At 37.9% G+C, this 26,197-nt stretch overlaps 3 protein-coding genes across 12 annotated transcripts in view; 2 read left to right on the forward strand and 1 right to left on the reverse strand.

The window, feature by feature from the left end:
* The first annotated feature begins 454 nt into the window (after positions 1-454).
* LOC101171514 (tyrosinase) lies at positions 455-7,363 on the forward strand. Of its 2 annotated transcripts, XM_078931114.1 has the most exons (7): positions 455-507; positions 696-738; positions 1,107-1,871; positions 5,081-5,297; positions 5,989-6,136; positions 6,220-6,401; positions 6,471-7,363. In XM_078931114.1, exons 2-7 carry the CDS (start codon positions 721-723, stop codon positions 6,734-6,736), a joined length of 1,596 nt encoding a protein of 531 aa, XP_078787240.1. In that variant the 5' UTR covers positions 455-507; positions 696-720; the 3' UTR covers positions 6,737-7,363. The 2 variants fall into 2 exon arrangements, with proteins under 2 accessions (XP_078787240.1, XP_011481638.1); XM_011483336.4 differs by lacking the exons at positions 455-507; positions 696-738 and having other exon boundaries at positions 919-1,871.
* A 180-nt stretch (positions 7,364-7,543) lies between these two features.
* On the reverse strand, positions 7,544-17,414 carry chordc1b (cysteine and histidine-rich domain (CHORD) containing 1b). Its single transcript, XM_023962744.2, has 11 exons — positions 17,211-17,414; positions 14,052-14,101; positions 13,920-13,976; positions 13,576-13,739; positions 13,137-13,237; positions 12,947-13,005; positions 9,502-9,572; positions 9,167-9,272; positions 8,927-9,046; positions 8,776-8,838; positions 7,544-8,545 (listed from the first exon to the last, which is right to left on the reverse strand). Exons 1-11 carry the CDS (start codon positions 17,272-17,274, stop codon positions 8,378-8,380), a joined length of 1,023 nt encoding a protein of 340 aa, XP_023818512.1. The 5' UTR covers positions 17,275-17,414; the 3' UTR covers positions 7,544-8,377.
* Positions 17,415-18,016: 602 nt separating this feature from the next.
* fat3b (FAT atypical cadherin 3b) overlaps positions 18,017-26,197 on the forward strand; it is a 73,944-nt gene continuing 65,763 nt past the window's right edge. For 8 of the 9 annotated variants that reach the window (XR_013647600.1, XM_023962741.2, XM_023962742.2 and 5 more), the window contains exons 1-3: positions 18,611-21,733; positions 22,424-22,558; positions 22,892-23,093. Coding sequence is in view for 8 of the 9 variants with exons in the window: in XM_023962741.2 (XP_023818509.1) it covers positions 18,755-21,733; positions 22,424-22,558; positions 22,892-23,093 (3,316 nt within the window). In the remaining variant the exon portion in view is untranslated. Of the gene's footprint in view, positions 18,162-18,610; positions 21,734-22,423; positions 22,559-22,891; positions 23,094-26,197 lie in introns of those variants that run through there. The other variant, XM_078931109.1, reaches the window with a different exon arrangement.

Here is a 26,197-nt window from a genome sequence, read left to right on the forward strand (position 1 = left end):
TTTTTTATTCACAGTAATGTGGTGTTTTCTTTTATATTTATTATCCTTTCTTCTGGTTTTAACAACGTTTTATAGTGTATCCTATTTTCTAATGAGTAGTGCACCTTTTTCTGGCAACATCTACTATAAATTGTCTGTTTTTAGTGACAAAATACTGTGGCCAAGTGTTTTTTTATTTTATTCCTTTTTTTTTTTGATTTTAACATATTTTAATTTTGTATCCTGGTTTTTAAATGACTATTTCAATTATATCTAGTAACAAAGGCATTTAGCAACAAATTCTGTTTGTATTGACCGAATGATGCACTTCTTTGTATTTGTACGCATTATATATTATGTTTTATTGTAAGTTTTACCGTGGCAAATTGTTGTTTTAGTGCAGAAATAGTGAAGGGACCTGAGCGGACTTTTTAAATAATAATAATTCTGTGATGCCACACCATTGCCATGGTAATTTTAGTACATCATGTCAAGAAAAGCTGTTTGCTTTTTGACTAGAGATCAGAAGTAAGGCCAAATCCTCATTACTGAAGTATGAACCCAGCATGTAATTACTGTAATTAATGTTTTTTTTAGCTGGAAAAGAGAAACCCATTTTTGTCCAAAAATTTACACCATGTCTGTGTAAATTTGACTTTTTTCATGGATATTTTCTCAATAATATAACAACTTTCCTAATTCTTTCATTATTGTAGGATTAACTGATGGATTCCTAGTTAAATGCCACCAATGGTTTTGGTAGGTACCATAAGTGTTTTTTCCGTCTAATTTAAAGAAAAAGCCATCTTTGTAGTAATTTGTCATAGCAATGTTTCTTGTGGGAGGAGTCTGTTGTGGGATTTCAGGCTAATTCCCCCCTCACAAGGTAAGCTTGAGGGTTTTGCAGCATGTGACTGCTTCAAAAAAATGGGTGGAGTGTGGGGGAGAGTAAGGAATTTAAGCCAAGAATTTATCACACATCCCACTTTCTCACTTGGTAGATTCTCTTTTTCTCCAGCTAATTTGTGCGTGACCGCTTCTGACTCTAGATCTTAACTCCCGCTGCTGTGATGTGGCTTTTAGAAGTCGTCATTTTTCTGCTGTGTCTGGTTCCCACCCATCAACAGTTTCCTCGTCTGTGCGCAACCCAAGAAGCCCTGCAGTCCAGGGAATGTTGCCCGCCTTGGCAAGGAGACGGCTCGGCTTGTGGGGCCAGATCAGGCAGGGGCTCGTGTGAAGATGTGAGCGTGTCAGACCAGCCAGATGGACCCCAGTACCCCTTCTCTGGGTTGGACGACCGTGAAAAATGGCCCTTAGTTTTCTTCAACAGAACTTGTCAGTGCACAGGAAACTTCATGGGCTTCAATTGTGCAGATTGTAAGTTTGGCTACTTTGGGGAGCGCTGTAGTGAAAGAAGAGAATCTCTCAGAAGAAATGTTTTCCACCTGACCAGAGCTGAGAGAAACAGGTTTGTGTCATACCTGAACTTGGCCAAGCAAACACTCAGCAGTGACTATGTTGTGGCGACAGGAACCTACAGGGAGATGCAGAATGGCTCCAACCCATTGTTTGCAAATGTTACCATCTATGATGTGTTTGTCTGGATGCATTATTATGTGTCCCGGAATGCACTCTTAGGCGGCCCGGGGAACGTTTGGGCCAACGTGGACTTTGCTCATTGGGCACCTGCCTTTTCTCCCTGGCACCGTGTTTACTTGCTGCACTGGGAGCATGAGATCAGGAAGCTGACTGGAGACACCACTTTCTCAATTCCGTATTGGGACTGGAGGGACGCCCAGGGCTGTGATGTGTGCACGGATGAACTGATGGGGAGCCGCAGTCCCCTGGATCCAAATCTCATCAGTCCAAGCTCTGTCTTCTCCTCTTGGAAGGTAAACACATAGGAAAGTCTTTTTTATGTGTGTTTATTTTCCAATTAGCAAAAAAGCAGCTGAGGTCTGACTTGTGGCTAATATTATTATCCTGTCAGTAGGTCATAAAAACAGTTTGGGAACGTGTGTGAAACCTATAAATACACACTTTAATAATTAATCATTTAAAATGGTTTCATTTTCAAGGACGTGAAAATCCCATTTTGGGATTTCAACAAATGTTTTTTGGTTTTATCTTTTTTTTTGAGAACCAGTTGAAGTTTTTCTGTTATACTGTTTTTCTTTCTTCCTAAATTGATTTAGGCTGTTCATCTGGTAGACCTGATCCACGTTCTGCAGGATTAGGCAGAGGTTGGGTTCAATCCCATTTGCCATTAGTGGTGTGGAGAAGGTTACAAACCCATCAAGAAGAGCTCTGTGTTGTTGGTTTTTTTATTATTAACAAATGTTTTGATGGTCTTGGCCTTCCTATCCAACAGACTTTCTTTTAAATCATGAACTCTTGCTTCTGGTGCTGTGCATTTGACTGTTCCAACAGTTAAAACCACAATAAATACAGAGGCCTTGTTCTATTACTATTGTCCTCATTTGTGGAATTGCCTCCCAGAGAACTTCAGGGCTGAAGAGACTAATGATTTTTCAAAAAAAGAGATAGAAACCAATGTTTTTATTTGAGCTTATAGCAGATATTCCCCGGGTTTTATTCTGTTTATTCTGGACCTTATATTATCTAGTTTTTCTTTTGTTTATTATTTTTTTTTTTTAGTTTACATATATTTATATATATATAAAAACGCCCCTCTCACCCTCTGCGGGTGGTTTCTCCTCCAAGCTCGGGTCCTCTACCAGAGGCCTGGGAGCTTGAGGATCCTGTGCAGTATCTTAGCTGTTCCTAGCACTGCGCTTTTCTGGACTGAGAGGTCTGAGGTCTTTCCAGGTATCTGTTGTAGCCACTCCTCCAGCTTGGGGGTTACTGCCCCAAGTGCTCCAATTACCACAGGCACCACTGTCACCTTCACTTTCCATGCTTTCTCCAGTTCTTCTCTGAGTCCCTGGTATTTCTCCAGTTTCTCATGTTCCTTCTTCCTGATGTTTCCATCGCTTGGCACTGCCACATCCACCACAACGGCTTTCCTTTGTTCTTTATCCACAACTTTACCATCCTATCAGTCTGGATTTGGAAGTCCCACAGGATCTTTCCCCTCTGATTCTCTACCAGCTTCGGAGGTGTTTCCCATTTTGACCTTGGGGTTTCCAGTTCATATTCTGCACACATGTTCCTGTATATTATTCCAGCCACTTGATTGTGGCGCTCCATGTATGCTTTACCTGCGTGCTTCCAGTAGGGCAGCCATTTCTAGCCATTATTATCATTGTTTAAATATATTTTTAAATGTTAACTCAAATTGAACTTTTTACCTTTTCAGAAACAGCTCTGTGTTTTTTCATCTGCTTTAAATCCCTAGCTAGGATGAGGGAGTTTTACAACACACTGTCCTTAGCTGATAAGGAATACTGTTTGAACTGAAAACCTTCCCGAATGACTAATTATAGGACAGCCCATAATAAACTTTTCAGTTTCTTATTTTGATTGGAAATTGTAACCTCCTACTTGGATTCTGAATAAAAGGAGCACGGGTGAAGCATTCCTCTGAGAGAAAGAGAAGGGTGCTGGAAGACCTCCGTCACAGCTTCTTCTTTTCCTTTGTGTACAAGAAACGTACGGTACTTGCTGTTGTGGATTGTGGTTTCTCATTGTTTCTCTTTATTTTCTAGATGCATTTACCTGAAAGTTTATAATGTTTGACAGAGGCTGCAGACCAGACTCAGTTCACATCTTTGTGAAATCTTTCATGCCCACTTACATCAGTCCTAGTTGTTCATATTGGCTAGGTTTATTCCTAATCTTTGTTTTTACATTTTAAACGTTTACCTCCAGTGCTTTTCTCATTGGGGTCCTCCACACCACAGACCATGGTTGGTTGCTATAGAGATTATTCTTGTTTAGGTGGTTGGAGGCCCTGCAACCATAGGGATACGACCTTGGTTTACCTTGATCAGGGTGGCTCTTGGGGTGACTCCGTCTGTGACTTCGGGTGGAATAGTTCCTGGACCGAACAAATCCCCAAGATATTGCTTCGTTACCTTAAGTACTAGAGGTTCAAACTTGTGTTAATGCAGCAGGGAGTGAGGATGGATTGTTTTTTATGCATTGTGTGCTTTTTGTGCTGCTTGTGTGACAAAATTGTGTCATAAAAATGGCTGGATTAGATTAAAAACATCTTACTTCCTAAAAATTCTCTTTTTGTTCTTATAAAATGTAAAAGAGAACATAAAGGATGCTTAAAGAGGGACCTTTCAACTTTTTTGGTGGGTTTACACAAGTTGAGTGGCACTATTAAAAGTAACACCTCAAAACAGTAAATATATCACAATAACATGTTACACTTTAAAAAGCTAAACATTTTGATCAAAGCAGCAAGACGACGGGGCATTTGAAGATTAAAAAAAAAAGTCTTTTTTTTATTTGTTTCTGATCACTTTAAACTTTTACCAGTATAAATACATGTGGACTTAAATTACAAAACTATTTTTCCAGGCACCCTTTATAGAATCAAACACAATTTTTTTCTATTTTTTTCACAGTTGTGGTTTTTAGCTTTGAAATATATTGTTCGAAACAAATAGAAAGAATTATAACATAATTGTGAAATCCCTTGGAATAAATCCTTGAAACGTTGTAGTTTAGTGGAGCTTCGCCTTTTATTTTAGACATTTTCACATTGTTTTGACCTTGTCTTTGCTTTTCTTTTGGATGTATACATTTTTGTTTTGTTTTTACATATTTGAGCTTAGATACATCAAAACTGATTAGTTAAAAAAAGAAACAATTTAATTTCAGAATTGTGTCTTTTGTGCACTTTCAGGTTCATTATGGAATTACCGTGTAGTATAATTAAAAATGTCTGTAAAGAAAAAAATACTAAATGGTAAAGTAGTTAAAAAAATGCTCATAAAGGCCCCAAACTAAGTGTTAAGAAAGTTCCTCTTGAGTAATACAGGGCTTACATAATTTTGACAGAGTGATATTGTAAGGTAAGAAATTACACAGCTAGCAATGCCTTCACTTACCATTTTCCCAACTACTTTTCACTGATTTTGTTTGTTCTATTTATTATTCTATTGCTTGTTCTTTGCTCGGTCTAAAGGTCCTGTGCTCCCAAGCTGAGGAATACAACAACAGAGGAGTACTGTGTGATGCCAGGGAGGAAGGCCCAGTGCAGCGTAACCCTGGAAACCATGACCGTAATTTGGTAGCGCGAATACCAACTTCAGCAGAGGTGGAGTTCACCCTCAGTCTTCCCAACTATGACACCGAACCGATGGACCGCACTGCCAACATGAGCTTCAGGAACACTCTGGAAGGTCTGATCCATGCAGCCACAACTAAACGACCCTTAACACTAATATTCAACAATGTGCCAGCTGGTGATCCTTTATTTCATGTTATCTCGTGACCATTTCAGGCTTCTTAAGTAGAGTATTGAAATTCCATTCTTATTTCAAAACATAATGATGCTACTTGCACTTGTTTCAGAAATGGCATCACTGTCGTCCTATGATGTCAATTTTTTTTGCAAAAATCAGTAATACAGATTGAAACCAAACATGCACTGAATCCCTTTTACTAGTACTTCTAGTACTAAAGTATTCTTTTCACATAACACGAGGAATCGGCTCTGTTCCAGCAGTTTCTCCTCTGACTGGAAAAGCTCCCGTACTTCTGAAAAAAAAGAAAGAAAAAAAGCCTGAAGGAGCCCGGTCCAAAGTTTTAAATCCCCCAGGGTGGAAGGCGGTACAATAATGAAGCTATTCACAAAGACTGGGCTCATCATTGATGAGCCTCAGATGGTGGAGCCCTGAACACACAGCCACTTTGCACCTTCATGAGACCCAAGCATCTCACATGATGGCAGGGTGAGGAATAGGCCTTCATGTGACCCGAAACAGTTCAAATCCTCCACATGATGCTAAAACTTTCTTGAAAACGTATACTCATTTTCCCAAAATAAAGTTAGTTTTCTAGATCCTTAACTGGATACACGTCTCTCTGCAGGATTTGGGGATCCCCAAACTGGGTTGGGTAGCAGTTCTCGTCTGGGTATGCATGCCGCTCTGCACGTATTCATGAATGGATCCATGTCCTCGGTGCAGGGTTCTGCAAACGACCCCATATTTCTTCTTCACCATGCTTTTGTCGACAGGTGAGTTCTGTAGAAAAATATTTTGGAATCAGAAATTAGTGGTTTAGCCTAACAGGGTCATTTTCTTTCTTTTTGCTTCAAAGTATTTATGAGCAATGGCTCAGGAGGCATAATCCAGATCCATCCCAGTATCCACAGGCCAATGCTCCTATAGGGCATAATGGTGACTACTACATGGCACCATTCATACCTCTCCATCAAAATAAAGAGTATTTTATTTCCAGCAAAGACCTTGGATATGAGTACTCTCACCTGCTAGATACTAGTAAGTTCCTGCCTAGATCAAAATTAATTATTTTCCACTTTTGCATAACTTTAACTCTCATCTTTTCAGACCAGAGACTTTCAGAATCCTTGCGCCCCTACCTGGAGGAGCTGCGTGAAACGTGGCCCTGGATGCTGTGTGCAGCCCTTTGCGGCGTGATCGTGACAATGGCTGTCGCTGTTGCTGTTCAAATTGTGAAACAAAGATACAGAGGATCATCTTGGCCTCAAGGGAGGAGCTGGAGAGGTGGATTTGTTCTCCCGGAAAGACAGCCTTTAATCCGCAGCGATGAAAAAAGCAACATCAACCACCCAAACTACCAAACGGCCATGTGAAGACTTCATTCCAATGCTAAAGATTTTTCATTCCAGCTTTGTGAATTATAAAGGATAGACCTTAGGTACAAAGTCTGTAATTACTGGCTTTTTAAGACACTGTGAAGGAACCTCAGATGGAAAATTCTGCATTAAAACCTGAGCATTTTCACCCCAAAATCCTACAACTTTAGAAATTCTCTCCATTGAAACGCGGTACGATATTTGCAGCTTGGAAAAAGACATTTGCAACCTGACAAAAATGTGACTGCCCGTGATAGGAGGTTCTCAAAGGAATCCAAAATGAAAGATGTTAAGAAATTAAGATCTGATACTTGTACAGCATTAGCATGACTAACTTCAGTTACATCACTGTGAACAAAAAACTACTTAAGGGGGTTTGTACCATTTATTTTTCACTTGAAATCAACATTTATGTGTATGACTTTGGGTAAAGTAGCCAAAAATTACACCCAAATACTATATGAAAGTACTTAAGTAGAAAGTCATTATTACTTAAAAATAAAAATGTAACAGAAACAACTCTCAGGTACTAAATATTTGTTGCTTGGAACCTCAGAACACAATGTAATTTCTTATGTCCACATTAAATAAAAAAATTAATAAAAGGTTTTGTCTTCCCGGCAACATCCTTGACATGATGAGTAATTTGTAAAATATTAATAGATACTTTTTTTGGGGGGTAAAAATCTACATATATAAACATTTTTGCTGTAAAAAAACAAATTTTGGGAGGTTATTTTCTTCTTTAGAGTAACTAAAGATTTATTAGACCCAAAGTTGTAAACAAATGCTTCACAAACCATATGGATGTTACAGTTTTGTTTATTTTTGGTGAAAATAAACAACTTCTTTAATAGTTTTACCCTCATCCGGATCAAATGAAGCCAGAGAAATGACATACATTCCAGGGCAAGACACATGCTCTCTTGAGTATCATTTCATAATACAATACATTGTTCAAAATACTTAGTATTCAGTTGGCATTCCCAGATGTTCTAGCATATTCTGATTGAAACCATACTAAATTGTACTGAATGAAATAGTGATGAGGTTCAAAAAGCAAAAGTGTAAAAAACTCGTCTTAAATTTCAAAAAAAGTGGATGCCTAATAACTGAAGCATGTTTTGAAAATGTAAGTAATTCAAACTTTTAATTTAAGGTGCAGAGCAGCTCTGTTATACAGGACCATTTGTGAGCAGCATTTACTCACCTCTGACTGGATGAAAAAAAAATCTAAGGATGGAATGAAAACATACAAATGGAATGACAACTAATCGTTGATGAAAAGAGCAAACAATAAGTTACGACTCTGGTTCACTATGATCAGATGCAAACAGGCGACATGAAGAAGGGCTGCCTGACTGTTGTTGAGCTGTGCAAGGTTGTTTTCCACTGGGACTTCAGAGCAAACATACAGGTGAGTTCTAATCCCATAAGAATAAAGATTGACCAATTCTGCCATTTTTTCATTGTAAAAATGCGTACATGTATAGTTGAGAAATACTTACACTTCAAAACAATAACACATAGAAGCTCAGAATAATGATAATGGGAGCAAACAGTGAATGCTAAAAAAATAGAAGAGACTTTTTCAAGAGGCAAACGACATGGTGGGACATGAAGCCTTTGATTGGAAAGCTAATCATCTTCATCCCCACTATCTTCTTGAACCTTCTCTGTCTCCTTGGGAGGGCTGACAGGCGGGGGCAGGTCCAGACGAGCCCAGGACATCGGCTCAGACTTTTTCATGGCTATCTCGATCTTAGCTGCCATCATGTTCACTACACTTTTGCTGACGTCTATCACCTAAAGTCACATAAATACAAAAAAAAATTCATCAAATGAAGATATAAGTCATTCTTGTTTTTTTAAAGCTACTACAAAGGGAGAACCTCTTAAAAAGTCCTTTGATGTATCGTTTTAAATGATTTAGTATGCTACCTTATTTAAAATAAATGATGCGTTGAAACATTAAAGTAACTTACAAAATCAGCATAAGCTTTTTTTTTTTTTTACATAATAAAAACAGTACTTACTCCCCACAGGCTAATGTTCTGCTTAAATTCCTTCTCTCCTTCAAATATAACATGAATGTTGACCTGAAAGAAGATTAAAATAAAACATTAGACTGGCAAGAACTGATACATAACTGCTTTATGTGACATCTGATGAAGGAGTTTCTCTCACAGTGGTGCTGTTGGCTTCCACATAGCACAACTCTGGGACAGCATTTTTGGCGTAAATAGAAATGATGACCTGCGCCCCCGTCTGGTGCCAATCAAAGCGACAAGGGACCACCTTGGTTCCCTGGACAGAAAGCAAGCCCTTCCGTTAAAGCACACACCACTAGATGGCTCTCCAACTATAACTTTTTCCAGACTGATTTGAGCAGAAACCTATCATCTGCTGTCAAGGCTGCTAACCTACCATGTTTTTTTTCTTCCATAGATGAGCCCCCTTGGTACAGCCCTCTTGGGAAAGAAAAGTGTTGAAGTCTGAAGTTTTCCTCTTACAGCAGCTCCAGTATTTCATCCTTCAGACATGGGATAGACATTAAAACTTGATGGATCTTTCAGAAAGGCAATAAACTGGCACTCAAGTGAAGCAGTAAACTAAAATAAGAGTAAAATATGACTTTTATTCACCAACTATTGGCGGTAAGCATAGAAAACTGCAGTTTCATGACGATCTGCCATTCTTTGATTCTGACAGGAAAAGGGGTTTTACACTAGAAGGTTAAACACATTAGCAGTAATACCGACCCTTCGTGGAAGATGGGGACTCCAGAGTGGTATGAGCAGATATCAGAGTCACTTTCTGGTCCTTCAAAAGTCTGAAAGAGATAAAAAAACAAAAACAAATATGACACAGAATGCAAAAAAAAAAAACAACACAATTTTTATTCAATCGCATCTGGCAAAAGAATTTTTATCTATGCTATATACTTTGGGAAAATATTTGCAGCAAAAATTATGAATGAAGCTTGCATGGCAGAAAAAAATATAGAAGAAAATTTTAAAAAGTGTGCATCATTCCTTATATTTATTCATAAAGTTATCATTTTACACTTTAACATAGTGCCACAATCTTTGCAAACTCCAGGATGTCAAGGAAACATAAATATACATTTTTTTCTTGAACTTGCAGTGTCCTAACAGTGAAGTTCTCTGGTCAGTTTGAACCGTCCTGCTTGTTTCCAACTCCAGCTTGAAACGAGCATTTGTTTTGAAGCAATTGCTGGAAGAGCGTGCCAAGATAAAGTATACAAGGCCAGGACTCTGACAATAACAGAACACTGTAGCACAGTGCTCAGCAAAGATGGAGACTGCATCCCGTAAATCTTCTTTTCCCTTTTAAGTTTGCCTTTCATTTGCTCCTAGATTTACCTTTTCTTTGCTGCTTCAGCGTTCCCAGCACCATAAAACATGTTTTGTTATACAGACAGTGGTTTTGACTAACAGTCTTAACAATGACTTTTATGTTTTGCACTGTAATATTAAAATGTCGCAGTATTTTTTAAGACTAATGTGAGATGATAAACCTGAAGTACTGTAAGAAGAGTATAAGTAATTGCTACTTGATGTCTGCAGGGCTCGTCTCATACTTGAATTTTTTCTCAGTGAAGTTTCTTTTCATCCATTTTTTTTTAATTAAACTTTGCAATTTCAATAACTAAAAAACCATAAGGCTGTGGTCTGCTGAACAGGTCTCATATTTGAGCAGTAAAGTCGTGAAATGTTCAGTGGGTTATGCTTAATAAATCCCAGTTCTTCTTTACAGCATTCCTTTTGAGTCTCACAAAGGGAAACCAATTTCTTTGGGGACCTCGTCAGACGTTCAAATACCACCAAGTCTGAGTGCTTGGCGCTAATGACATGTATATAAGGAGGGGCAATGGACCCTCGTCCTGAATAGAGGGGAGTCCTACACCCACCAGCCTAATTTCTCTAGCTAGGAGGGTGGTCTGATGAGCCACTAGTTGATGCCACTCAGATAACTGAGGTACTATGCAAACCCCAGAGTTCTCTTTCATAGCATGAGTTGCGTGTCTCACCAAGGGGGAGAAATCATGACTATTGGATGTGCTGTAGATGTATTCAAGTGATGTCTTGGGCAAAGGGCCTTTCTTCTGAGCTCACACTGAGAATAGAATATGCAAAGGCTGGAGCCGTGGCCAATTCACCCCATGGCAAAGCGGGCTGCACACATTCAGAATAAAAACCCTAATAAAAAGAGCCCCCCCCCACCCAAAGTCACCGGTGCTGTTGTTGAAGACCAGTGTTACTATATGGCAAAACAAAGATTCTCACAATGCACCGGGAAGGCTACTGTTTGGATACAGGCCCTGATCTGACACGATGTGTGCAAATGAAGAGGCTTTCTGGCAATCAATGGGGGGGGGGGGGGGGGGGGGGGGGATACATTTATCCAAAAATATTCAGCTCTGTTGGAAATAAAGGTTTGGTCAGGATACAAACTAAACTGAGTATAACCACAGAAAAGTTAGTGCACCCTGGGTTCATTTACAGCACATTAGTTTTACTCATGGATAACAACAAAGCTATCTTTGCAGAATAAAGTTTCCACTTTTTAAATGATTCAAAGGGAGAACAAGAGCATGCATCTAAAACTGTGGAAAAATCCTCAAACCGGTACTTTCTGCTACTTGCCTAAATGTGGATCAATTTAAAAGTTCACTGCTCAAAAAAGTGACACACTAAAGGGGAGCCAGACAAAAATCACAGTTAAGATTGAAATAGACTGCCTTTGATTTCCCTCTTAAACTCTCAAACGAAGGCCATTTGTGCTGTTGGAAATAAAGGTATTTTCATCCCATCATCAGACAACATCACCCCACTGGAGCAAATACGTCTGTCTGACAAGGGGGCTAAAGCATTCTGCTGAATTAATAGCATGCTTCATATATTCCGTGTCGGGAGGAAAACCTGTTGCCGTGGCAACGTGCTGGGGCAAAACTTTGGGCCATCTTCATCGGCATTGGGAATAACTAGTACACAAGTTAGTTGTAGGTGATGTCTGAGCTACTGACAAGGTCACATAAGGGCCGTTACCCATAGAAAGACACATAAACACAACTAACGAGAGCTGTACTTGATTCTACCCCACTATTATATGCAAAGTTTCATTTTTTTATTTTGTATAATTACAACAATTTGATTTTAAGGCAAAGCTAAATTACTTTGTAATGTATGTAGACCTGACAAACAAATAAATGTTCAGTTCTTGGAACAAGATCCTGAACTTCAAGTCTTCAAAAGGGCCAATAAAGTGTAACTGATAAAGTAGTGAGCATTTGAATGTAAGGATAAAAGTTCAGAGCATTCTTTTATTTTTTTTTATGAAATTGTCTTTTTAGTTAGAAACTTGCCTTGATACTAAAGGAACTCTAACTGATGACAGGACTAGCAAGCAGGCATCTGTGAAAAGACGAAGGAATTTAGTAAATGTCTAATTATGTAAATCACCTCAAAACTGTTGCCAAACGTATAAAAGAACATTTTCCTCAAAATGTATGCTCTAATCTTACAGCTTCTGCTCGCCAAGCTTGGGTGCTAAACTTCTGATTTTTATTTATACGTATCCAGAAAGAGTATTGAGTATTGAGGTCTTTGGGATGCATTTCAAAGAAGCAGCTTAAAGCATCATGGTGTTTCCCACATCCTACGACTCATCTACATATTTTTAAAATATTTTTGTGTCATTTCTGATCTTGCGTGACGGCCAAATGTGACACTGATATGCAGTAGTTTAATCTTTGTTTTTCTCACCCGAGTTGATACCTGGCTCAAAATTGTACGGCTGCATGGCTCTAATCTTGCTCTCCATTTTATTTGCCCCGGTAATGTTGGGTTGGGGGTGTGAGGGGCTGTAAGCTAGCAGGAGAGCGTGTAAACAGATGGTGGACAGGAAGGGCTTGCTCGGTGTCCTACAGTTACACCCACAACTTAGAGGCAAATTTTTAATAGACCACTGCTGCTCTGCAGAAACTATGTCCTAGAAAACAATACAGGTTTTTGATTTGAGCTAAAAACAGCATCATCATAACAAAAAAAGCACTAAGGACGCTTTTAAATGAGCTCAAAAGATAATTGAAGTGGGTCTTAAAAGTGTCAAATTGTACAAAATTACAAACAAAAAATTCTGAAATATTCACACACAAAAAACAGTATGCTCTAATTCACTTACTTTTGTACATCCTCCATTTTTACAAGAGGTACCAATTTTGAGCTCCTCTTCATCTTCTTCTATAATGTGACAAGACACAAAAAAAATCAAAGGGGAGAGGTAAGAATAGACAGAGTAAAACAATATCTTTGTGAAATGAAAAGAAAGTATTAAAACTCAAGTAAGGAGTAAAAAAAGTATTCCCTGATACCTTTTTTCTCTGTTGTATTTTCAGACAGTTTTAGCTTTTCAAGTGCCTGCTTTAGAGAAGCAGAAACTTTATGCTGTACTCTCACCATCGGCTCATCGGCACTGTAAGATGAAAAAACATACATTTTAAAAACGTGGATGATACATTATTAGAAAGTAAAAACTATTTGGAAGATTTTGTCGACAGAAAACCAACAATTCTATTGAAGAAAAATATAGTGAACGCTCAACAATGTACTTTCAAGAATTCAGTTTATTCCGTGTAAAATGTGTTGTTGAGACTACTTAATATATGACAAAAAAATACTTAATGTTTCTTTGTGCTGTAACCAAAGAAAATCAACATTCCAAACATTTGAACTTGATGGCTTTTAAACACAGTCTAGATATATATACAGTGTCCTGCTTCAAATAAACTGGTAAAACTTCCTGAAACCAACCTTGGTCGGAGTATTGCCTCCTGAGGTTTTGGTGCAGAGATGATGTACTCATTGAACTTCGGTTTTTGGTCTTCTAAATCTTTTGCCTTTTCTCCTGACGATTTCACTTCTGGTTTCACCGGCTCAGGGGGCTTCTCTTTGTTGTGGGGACCTTTTGTACAACCCTGCAAGAAGACAGTTCCTTACTGACAAGCTATAGTTGTGCAGGCCAACACCACCAAAAAAATGTGGCAATCAATTATTTTCTTCTTTTTTTTTTTTTTTTTTAAATCAACCAACACATTCCGGAGACACGACTGCTGCAATGTACAAGACAGTGAAAAGAGAGAAAACAGAAAACTCACAGCAATGCTGAGAAAGTCAGAGAAGTCGGTGGTTCTTCTCTTACAGCAGGACCATCCCTGAGAGGATTTTACAGAGACGTTAGTGCTGACCACGAAAGATGATCAAATCTGTGTGTTTTCAAACTATTTTACCTTCAAGGCATCATGGAACACCGGGACTCCTGGGTGATACGTGCAGCCATCTGTAAAAAAAAACAAGAAAAACACATAAGACTAAGGGAATATGGGGAAAAAAACGGTTACAAGTTCATCAAAAATATTTACTGTTCAGTGACTTTTTTTTCAAACCCCCCCCCCCCCGAGGCAAAAAAAAAAAACCCAGAAATGCTCAGTCATTTTTGCACTTTTCCTCTTAAGGTGAACCAGAAAAACAAAACATAACGTCCACATGTAATTATTTTCTTATAAAACTTAAGTCAACAATGTTAGAAACTATTTTCACAAGTTACAAAAAAACCTAACAAATAAAATATGAAAACTAATACTGAAGTCCTAGTCCTGGTAATTTAAGAAATCTGACTAATAAAAAAAACTATTGAATGTCATGATTTCACTCAATTCCCGTGTTTAAAGCTAACATGCCTATAATTAATACATTTTAGAGAAAGTTAATTAAAAAAGGACCATCAGAGCATAATTTTTAAAGTCTTTGCAAATACAACTTTTACAAACACCATTTACCTTGTCTTTATTAAAACATACTGCATTAGTGGGTTCTTTTTAGACGTGGTCTGACAGCACTGCACTGAATTACAAAACACAAAATAAGAAGAAACAATAAAAAGACTGGTGAACACCACAGGGGTATAAATCATTTTGTGTGAAGCGTAACCCAAGCTGAGCCTTTTCCGTGCTACTGCCACAGATACATCTCTTAGATATCCCTAAAGGTAATTATAATATACTCTACAGTTATGAAAAAAAGCATCCTATTAAAATGGAAATTAAATTTGACTCTTGCATCGAATGTCTGGCAACGTTGGACCACTTGAAGACAGAGACGGATCATTCTACAGAAAAGAAATCAAGGAATGATTTAGTTAGCGTCGAGGGAGCTCAAGACTAGAGAGCCACCTTGACAGTTCAATTACACTCCAATCAGTAGCTTTACCTTAGCAATAGTACGAAAAACAAACTTAAAACTATATATGACTGCATCAAAAAAAGCAACGTTTACAATAGAAATGTATCCAGACGTACAAAAAAACAACCACCTTATAATTTTACAAGGTTGCTCTACATTAAAAACTACTATTGAATGTTTTACTATTTTAGCGTGACTAAAGAATGTGAATTCTGTTGCTATAAATAACAAACCATAATTAAAAAAATATTTTTGTCAAGGTGGAAATCTTTATACAAGTTTTTGCTAGAATCAAGGGGAGATATATGAACAAAATAAAAGGAAACCAGACAAACACGTTTTGTTTCTTTTATCTCCTTTACAATTTTCAGCTCTTCTCAAGAGAGAGAAAAAATGTTTTGTGAAAAACTACAATCTTTAGCTTGCAAATCACAGAAACAGTTAAAGAAATGTGGCATTCTTAAAATGTTAAAATTCAAAATAAACTTTATAGGACAACTTATCAAGCCACAATGTACACATTAATCAGACTAATGTGATTTAAACCATCTGCAATACGTTGGTCACCGAAACAGGTCATTATCAATGTGAGAAAGCTACAATTTTATCTTTAATACCAATGTATGTTTTGCTAATATGCTGCAGAAAAGGCATGTATATTTATTTCTTTTTATATAATCACAAGCTTGTATTGTATTGGTTATTACACAATTTAAGCTGCAAAAACCTCAGAATGCTTTAAACTCCAACTTTACTTTTAATGATTATTTTTTTAATAGTTTTGCTATTTTTCCAGATGTCCTGATTCCTTTGTTTGACAGTCGATGGCATCTAGAATATTCTGATGGATTCTAGAAATGTGTTTTGAACAGTAAATTCACATTTGATCGTAAAGATATAAATAATTTTCTTAACAAAAAAATAAGATAGAGTTTAATTATAAAGAAGTCCAAAAGTCTTGATGTTTAAAAACACGATGCGCAGTAATAAATAGGGGTGTAATTATTTTTTTTTAATAACAATTCGATTATATGTGGAATATATGTAATTGGCCATGTGATTCAAGGTGAATGTTTGTTCATTTTGAACTATCCGATACACTGGCCTAAAAATCGATCCAGGACATCTTTAGCCATAAATTCCACCTGTGTGACTCAGAGTTAATACCTGGGTACTGAACAGTGCAGTGGAAGTTTTCCAGATTTTATTTATTTTTGCAAGATAATCAAGTATAAATTAAATATGTGTACAAACAAATAAAAAAACAGGAATTAATAGCAAATCCATTCACATTTTAGTTGTATAAAGTTCAGTCCACTGTTGATTTTCCATATCCAAATAATCCAAAGGGAACATTACTAGAACATTCTACCACACTTGATCGTATTTACGTTTTATTAAGATAAACCTACTGTACATCAATCCGAATGGTATCTTCCAATATTAATATATAATTGATTTATTTCATTTTGAAACAGTTTTATAATGAAAAATCGATTTGACTAACAACTTGCCTCAGACAGATCCATCAGGATTGTTAGGAATCGTACAGATTTTTAAAGTGTAATAATCACTTTGTAAAACAATCAAACAATACTCTGTAGTTACACATAATATCCGCTGAACAATAATAATACATGACTGAAAATTAAACAGTACATGATGCAACTTACTAAAAGCTTAATTCGAGAAAACGAGCAACTAAAGTGTTTGAACTAGACTTCACAACCTACAACATGAACATCTGTTGTTGTGTTCGCAAACCTGCTAGTGCTAAACAAACCCAGTCTGTATTTGTTATACTTTTAACACAGGTCAATAAAAAAAAACAAAAAAACAACAACAATTAAGATCTGTGTGAATTAAAGAAGTAGAGTTGGGTGTTTATTAAAGTTTTGTCGGTCTTTGAATCTGGTCTTGGAGGAAGAAGCCTAGCTAGTAGTAGTACGATGCTAACATGCTAACCAGTCAAAGTTAGCTTGCTGATGTAAATTAAAAGGCAGTTACAAAACTAAGCATTATGGAGAACTATGTTTGTAATTTTCATGAGACAAATTAAAACACCGTTAGGGTTAGAAACCTAATATAATGTTAGTTGTAGGGCAACGGCGGGTCTAGTACTTCCCGTAGAAATTTCCAGATCACCAGTTAGCCTGCTAGATTGATTCTAGAAACATCCCCATCAACCAAACGTGAATCCCACTCACCTTCAGGGTTGTTTTCTGGGTCAAATCGCTGTCCGCATCCTTTATTATAACACAAAACAGACATGGTGGCAGATGAAGCAAGTTTAAGAAGTGACCGGACTTCCAACTAAACTAACAAATGGGAGATGAGAAGCCGCCGCAACCGTTCAGATGTTGAGCGTGACGTTGCTCTCACTTCCGGGTCTTGTCGTCAACTCTCGGTAAATTTCGGAGCATGCCCGCCTCCTTCATTAAGTGAGCGCACCGTGGTCCTAAACCAACGTCAAGTGATGCAGACCGCTTCTAAACTTGAGACACCTTTTGTTTTTTTCTTTTTTATTTAGTACAGCGTTGGTCACAGATTTCAACATCTAAACCGAGCGACCAATATCTGGCTAGAGGCTAGTTTTAACTTTATTTCTACTGAAGTCGAAAGGGAATGCGTGCCGGGTTAAAACATTGGTGAACGAAACTAGGGCAATAGCCATTTAGTTTTTACGAGGATGTCTGCAGTGTAATAGTCAACTGTCCGTCGGGATATCCAGCTACAAATTATCCTCTGTCGGGAAAAAAATAACACGGACTGTTTTCCTTCTTTTTTTTCTTTTCATCTTTTTTTTTTAAATTACTGTCCTAGAAAGCGGGACAGGATTTGCCTCGACAAATTACATATTTATTATTCTTCTAAGATTGTACACTTTGCAAATTGCGGGAAAATATTAGGAATACATATTTTCGGAACGGGAACAAGGTAGTGTCATTTGAAACTAAAAAAAAAAAAAGAAAAAAAAAACTCGCGGATGTTTGCAAGAAGGGGGGCTTTAATGGACCGACGCCAGCATTGGAGACGATAAGTACACCCTAAAATCTAACAGGACAGCCTCTTAATTGGGGATTTATGTCCTTTTAACACTTACATTCCTGTTGGTGCTTATTTTCGATGCCAGTACAGCCATGGTTCCAGTTCAAAACGTGAGTGGAATTAATATATTAGAGTATTATAATAAACTTGTATGTTTTTATTCCTTGTTTTATTATCATACAAAATATTTCCAGTCTTCTTTAATGCATGCAGTGCTTTTCAATTTAAAGATTGTGTTAGAATATATACAAACTGTTCTACTTGATTTTGTATGTTTTAGTTTAAGAAGTAGAATGTTTACAAAATCTATATTTTAAATAAAATATGTCTAATGATTGATAATTTGTGTTAACATTATGGATAATTGATCCTCATTTGACAAATATTACTGTGTTTAGAATGAATCAATCATATATCTTCAACAAGTTGACTTTTGTTACTTTATTCATTTTTTTTAAAGATGTTTCATTTTTGTCAATTTAGTTACTGCAAAAAAAAAAAAAAACAGTTTGCACAGTTTGAATGCTAACATTTTGTATGTTTGCTGCATGCTGTCACATCTGTGTGGCGGACAATTTGTACGTCAGGAAGGATTTTAACGTTTGCCCCCAAATATTTTGCTTATTTGCATTTCTTTACTTACTCACTAACTGAATTAACGATTGTTTCTCTTTGTCATCTTTTCCCCCCAAATATAGAATGAATGGCTGCTGGAACGCTGATGATTCCTAATCTGTGTGGTAATATGCTTGCTGTACCCAGCTTTTTTCTTTTTTTCTATTTTCTTTTGTTTTTCTTCAGTTTTCCCCCAACCAAAACCCAGTTTTTGCCCACTCCTAAGACAAGGCAAAGCTTCCTGCTCTTCACCCAGCCTGCTTATAATGCTTCAGTCTTTGAAAACTCTGCTGCGAGGACATATATCACGAGTGAAGTCAAAATGGGCATAACTGTTGGGCTACCCTGGTACTTAGATGTGAAATACTCAATTGAATCTGGAGACAGTGAAAGCATTTTCCAAGCTGAGGAGTTTGTGGTGGGAGATTTTTGCTTCCTCCGCATATGCACTAATGGAGGGAGCGGTGCCACTTTGAATAGGGAGGTTCAAGACAATTACACTCTGACTGTTAAGGCATCAGCCCAAGGTGGCCTGGAAGCTTTGGTCACCGTCTTTATCAAGGTATTGGATACAAACGACCTCCGGCCTCTGTTTTCACCAACATTCTACTCTTTTGTTGTTTCTGAAAGTGCCCCTCTTGGCACAACCATAGGACGTGTAACAGCCACCGATGCTGACGTGGGTTCCAATGGGGAGTTCTACTACTTTTTTAAGAACACAGTGGAACTTTTTTCTGTTCATCCAACCAGTGGGTTCATAACCCTCACAGGGCGTCCAAGGATAGACAAGTTAGACAAATTGGAATTGGAAGTCCAGGTGATTGATAGAGGAATGAAACTTTATGGGAACAATGGGATTAGTAGCACAGCTAGGCTTGTCTTGACTGTTGAGCGGGTCAATGAATTTGCTCCTGTTCTCAGCGCAGTCACTGTCGCTCCATCATGGACAGACAAAAATCCAGTCTATGTCATAGTGAGGGTAGAGGATAAAGACGAGGGTTTATCAGGAGAAATAGAGTGGGTGTCCATTACTGAGGGAGACCCTTTTGAGCTTTTTGTGGTTGAGCGATCACCTGTTGCAAATGAATATCTGGTTAAAACATCAGCAAGAATTAATTGGGATACATTTCCTTTTGGCTGCAACTTAACATTTCAAGCTAAAGACAGAGGCATTCCTTCCAAGTTTTCCAACACTCAGCTTGTTCAGTTGTTAGTTACAAAGCCAGATCCGATTTTAAGAAATTTTGAAAAAGAAATTTATGTAGTCAAGCTGAGTGAAATAGCTCCCCCAGGCACTATTGTAGCGGTGGTGAAAATATCCCCACCTCCCCTGAGTGTCAATTACAGTTTGAGCAGCCTTTCAGATCTCATGTATTTTTCTATAAACCCTCTTACTGGTGTTATTATGACGACGAGGCAGCTAACAAAGATATCACAGGATTTCATGCATATGGAGGTAGTTGATAAAATCAGTCAACAGCGAGCAAGAGTTAAAATTACCATAGAGGATGCAAACAACAACTCACCTGTCTTCATCAGGCCACCCAGTACTATTGCTATCAACGAGAGTTTACCTGTTGGCACTGTTGTTCTTGTCGTGTCTGCTGTGGATGATGATAAAGGAGAAAATGGTTATATCACTTACACAATCAATGGCGACCAGTCTCTTCCTTTTGCCATACAGCAGCACACTGGGGAATTGAGAATCACAAGAGATCTGGACTTTGAGTCGTCAAAAGATACTTATACTTTTGCAGTAAGAGCTTCTGACTGGGGGTCGCCTTACAGAAGGGAGAGTGAGCTAAATGTCACTATCCGTGTGATAAACATCAATGACAACCCACCTCTTTTTGAGAAGACTTCTTGTAGAGGAATGGTTAGCCGTGATTTTCCAGTCAACAGGACCATCGTCACATTGTCAGCTATAGACATGGATGAACTTGGGATGGTGAAGTACAAGATACTGTCTGGGAATGAATTAGGCTACTTTAAATTAAATCCAGACTCTGGGGCTTTGTTGTTGCAAAGATCTTTTACAGCAGAAACTTTGAGAAGTGGGATATTTAGCCTTAAAGTGGTTGCAACAGATGGAGAGAGGTCCTCTGATCCTGCATTTGTCAATGTAACAGTTGTTCGGGGTGGGATGCCACCCAAGGGGTTCACCTGCAAAGAGACCAGGGTGGCTCAGCTGTTGGCAGAGAAAATGCTCACAAAAGCATCCTCCATAGCTGGACCAAAATCCGATCATAGAAGTATGTATATTTTTTCTTTAAATAATCAGGCTCCACAGTTTGAGGCCTTGCCTACAAGTATTTTGGTAAGAGAAGACCTGGCTCCTGGAGCTAGTGTGTTTCAGGTACGCGCACGAGATGGCGACTCAGGTTTCAACGGCCGTGTTCTGTTTTCAATTTCTGATGGTAACAAAGAAAACAGCTTTAATATCGACATGGACAATGGGCTAATAACTGTGTTGCAGCCACTTGACCGCGAACAGCTGGATCGCTACTTCTTAAACATCACCATCTACGATCAGGGCATTCCCACAATGTCCAGCTGGAGACTACTGACAGTGATCATCGAGGATGCAAATGACAATGACCCTAGGTTTTATCAGGATAACTACTCTGCAGTTGTTGCTGAAAACTCAGCCATTGGCTCGGAAGTTATTACAATCACTGCTTTTGACAAGGATATGGGCCAAAACGGACAGCTTTCATTCATCATGTTGACCAACATACCACATTTTGGTATTGACAGCATAACTGGAACTGTCTTTGTTGCAAGCACTCTGGACAGAGAAACATTTCCGACGTTTGTGTTAAAAATTGAAGTCAAAGACAAGGCAGAAAAAGGCACTCGGAGATCTTCAGTGACTACGCTCAGTATAATAGTGGAAGACGTCAATGATTGCTCTCCAGCTTTCATCCCTTCCAGTTATAGTGCGCGGGTACCAGAGGACTTACCCTCAGGGACTGTGATTACCTGGGTGCAAGCACAGGACCCTGACATTGGACCTGGTGGACAAGTCCAGTACTCCTTAATCAACGACTTCAATGGAACTTTTGAAGTAGGTCATGTTATAAGTTGTTTAAAATTTAGTTTAAGGTTACTGCAGTATTATACATTAATTTCAAATGTATTTTTTTCCTACTCCAAAATTTCTACAAAAAATTTGTCAAAAATCATGTTGTTTTTGATTAAAATGGTTACTTTCTTTTCTTATTCTATTCAGAATTAAGAAGTTTATAATTTTCTGAAAATGTACTGTTAAAGTGCATCACCCGTCTGGACACTTGATAAAGACGATTCCTTTGGGGTATTTTTTAAGCTCTGCTAAACAGACAAAGCAAATATTTAGGAACATCAAACTTTACATTTGAGAACAGGATAACCTCAAGGTAAAACCTTCCCTCCAAAGAGAGCAATTGTGATCAGTGGTGATTTTAACCTTTTTTTCAACACACCTGGGAACACAATACTTTGTCAAAGCGATGAGAATCCTAAAGAAAAATAATTACATTACAATTCCAGAAGAAGACACCAGACAATTGGCCTTTGCCAGCTTTTGACCTTTTTAAAACATCAAGGAGGGAAACTGAGTGTCAAGTGATAATAATATAGTCAGCAAAAAAAGTTAGATGCAAGTTTTATAAATCTGGCATGTGTTTGAATAATTTTGCACCCAGTAAACATTAATAATCTTTCAATGGATTATAATAGTGATTATCATGGGCGTGTTTGATGGCATTTCATGTAGATCAACTCTGTGAGTGGCATACTAAGGATAAGGAAGGAGTTGGACTTTGAGACAAAGCAGTTTTTCAACCTGACCATACTTGCTGAGGACAGAGGAACACCCAGACTTCAGAACCAGACATTTGTGGAGGTGGAGGTATGTAAGACACGTTATTCTTAACATTCAATTGTAAAAGCAATATTTTATTAAATATTTCACTCAAATCTCTCTGTAAACCTTTTTATTGAAATTTACTGCACGTTGATGCATAATGGCATTGTTTAGATAACTGTAGACTAAATGTCCCCTAATAGTGAACCAATAGCAGTGGAATAAATGACAGTTTCTCATACAAAGGTCTTTATTTGTAAGATAAATCATGCCTTCCCTAAATTAGCTACCACCCACTTTTTTATCATGCGGACAAGATTAAGCATGCTTTCACTATATTGCTTTGTCTGAATGACAGCAAACCAATATATTTTTCAGGTGGTGGATGTCAATGAGAATTTGTATGCACCCTACTTCCCTGACTTTGCTGTGAGAGGCTCAGTGAAGGAGAACTCTCGTGCGGGAACAAGTGTCCTGCCAGTCACAGCAAAAGATGATGACAACGGGCGAGATGGCACGTTGAGGTACTCTATACGCGGAGGCAGCGGACTAGGCACTTTCACCATCGACGAAGACACAGGTGTGACATAAGATCAATTTTGAAGGCTATTTATGTGAAGTGGAAATAAACTAGCCTACAGCAGCCCTGCTTACAATATAAACCACAAAAATAATAGCCAATAGTTAATCTTCTTTCATATGCCACTTGTGATGAGTTTCAGTATATGGAGTTATTTCTCAGGTTATTAGGGTGTTTCATTTCCTTTTACAAGGTTGCTTTTTGGGGTTTTGTAAATGTATCTGAGGGAGGACATGATTTGTTGATGGGGCCGCACATGGAAGCTGTGTACTCAGAGATCATTACTGTAATGAGGGCAGCATGGCAGCTACACTGGCAGAGCCTCAAGCTGAGTTGTACCACTGATCTACTGCTGTGTGGATGGCGATGGTCAAGAGTCTCCTGGATAGCAGTGCCATCTCCTCCAAATGTGCAAAAATCAGAGTGACTTATTCAAAGCCTTGACCAGAAGTCGGCTGCCCCCCTCCAACTGTCCTGCAGTGTCAAGATGCGGTTGGAAATCATGTTAATTTACCCAAGAAGGAACTGGCCCAGGGATAAATAGAATCAAACATGTATGGAAAAGGAGCAGTACACATTTAAAAAAAAATGAAAAGCCAGCAAATACATCTGCAGCTTATCTCTCAAGCCACATGTAAACTGCCTTCGGCAACACACGTCTAAGCGACCATTTTAAATTAAAAGTCTATGTAAAGGTGCATAAATGTGCGTATATGCTACATACGTTTCTAAAATAATTTTTGGGTATAGGGTTGTGAAAGAAAGAGCCTAAGCAAAATTTGTAAGATTTGGACTGCTTTAACATTTCACACTAAGCCTCTTCCAACTGTAGGTGGCAGACATGTGCGAGTAAATGGTAGAAAAAGAGCTAGAAGAAGATGCTCCTCCCTGCTTTTTCAGTGTGAAAAAGCAGGCTAAACGCGTGTTCAAGAATGCATGTCACATGCGCGATGTGAATTTAGCTTCAGACATAATTGTGACAAAATTGTTAAGAATACACAAATAGCTCTTGCAAGTATGCAAAAGATAGAACAAGAAAGACATTTAAAGATAATACAAATAATAATAAAAAGCGTGGCTCTTTACTTTTTATCATCTTATTGTTTTATGTTGATTTTAAGCCTTTAATACTTTATTCAGGTAAGTATACACATATTTTCCTTTAGTAGGAGTTGTAGCTCCTGTTGAAAAAGTGTCTACAAAAGGAAAAGAATAATTAATTTTAGCTGTTAGAGTAATTATTTGCAGAACAACAAAAAACAGTCTCTTCTGTCATTACTCCTCACCTCATTTTGCTTCATTGTAGACAAGTTATACTGGGTCACTGTATTGACATTTAGCTAGTCTAATTAGTATTGACTAATTAAGCTTGAAAGAGAAAATGTCCAGCTATTCAGTCTTTTTTGATAACTTATTAAAACACTAAATAAAGATTAAATTGATTATGATGATTATGATAAATTATATGAAAAATGTGTGTATTTGCTTTCTGTTTACTGCATCAACTGTAAAAAGACAGCTGAAGTACACAAAGTGATAAGTTCCCCACAGCCTTTCTACGATACTGCCCCGTGTTGTTATTCATTTTGGTATTAAAGACTCTGTAAGGTGGATCACAGTCAATGTGAACGTTTACAGAGTGCAGATTTTTCCAGGGGAAATCACACTGCTTGTTAGAGCAGAAATTGAAGGAAAAGGGGAGTGGAAGTGAAGCGGAGAGAGGAAGGAAGAGGATGCAGAGGGAGTCTGGAGTACATAAAAACTGTCAGAAGAAAATACGACTGCCTTCCTTCCAGGCTCTTTAATGTTTGATTTCTGTGTGTGCGTGTGTGTATGTGTTTTTTCCCCCCTAATCTTGCAGTTCTTTTTTTCCCCCCTCTAATATAAAAAAGACATGAAATGCTTTTTTTCATCAACTAAAAAAGACACAGAAAGAACATTCACAATTCCCCCTTATAAGAAATTATTCAAATTACTTGATCTTAAAGTAATGTCAGATCTAGAAACAGTAGTGCACTGTCATTCCAGTATGAATTAATAACCAAGCTGATCAGACCTGTTTTGGTTGATTCCTCTCTTGAACAGAGACGGAGGCACACTTTTAGGACACGCAAAAGGAAGAGCAAAAAATGTTGAAATCCAAACAATATGATGTGTCCCATCATATGCATCACCTCACCTCCACCTGTAGCCTCTAAACTACCTTTTTGATGCACCACATGTCATCCATCGTTTGACATATTACCACTTATGAATTCCCCATTTCCTGTAGATGGTACTTAGGTGTTTCTTACGACTAAATCAATGAAAAGCACAGGGACTTTCTATAAGAAAAGACATAGTATCTCCTCTCACTTATATCGTTTGCTATACAGCATTTCAAACTAAAATTGGTATTCTTGTCATTGGGTAAAAGGAAAGCAAGCCCTGCAATTTCTCATTGGATGGCTGTCAGGAGCCAGTGCTTCTCTATTAGAGGGCTTGCTAGCTCCACTATTTGTCACAGTCAGGATAAAATATTCTGCAAGTTAAAGGTAAACAAGAAGACATTTTACATATATGTATGGGGTGTATTTTTTATGTCTTCTTTCATAGTGCACACAATAATTTCTAAGCTAAAATTATGAAAAATTATCTTTTTTTCCCTGAAGTTTTGTATGGATCATAATTTGAGCATAAAATAAATAGTTGGATCACAAAACCTGCTTCTGAATAACAGGGAATTTGATTAGTCGAGATTGATGAATGTTACCCTGCATGTATTGTAAACTCCCAGATTAGAAAATATGGCATGACCCTACCTCTTTTTTTTTTTTTTGATCTAGCCTTTAAAGTGAGTTATTTATGGTGAAAATTGATGCTGTCGAGTCAGATTTATTTTGAAACCAGTGAATAGAGACTGTCAGTCTTAAGTTCAGAGAGCTTTTCAAACAGCCAGCTCTGTTTTCCTTGTTTCCCTGTTGAGCTATCTGACAGAGATGAAATGTGCTTTGAAAAGGACAGAGTCAAGGACAGCAGGCCAAGGATGTGTTCAGCAAACACTTTTACCATGCATTGCAAGCCCTTGAAACGGCTAAGTCCTCAACATAAAGGACTTTCTTTTT

The sequence above is a fragment of the Oryzias latipes genome, chromosome 14 (assembly GCF_053564925.1).
Source record: "Oryzias latipes strain Hd-rR chromosome 14, Olatipes_Hd-rR_3.1".
NCBI classification, from domain to species: domain Eukaryota; kingdom Metazoa; phylum Chordata; class Actinopteri; order Beloniformes; family Adrianichthyidae; genus Oryzias; species Oryzias latipes.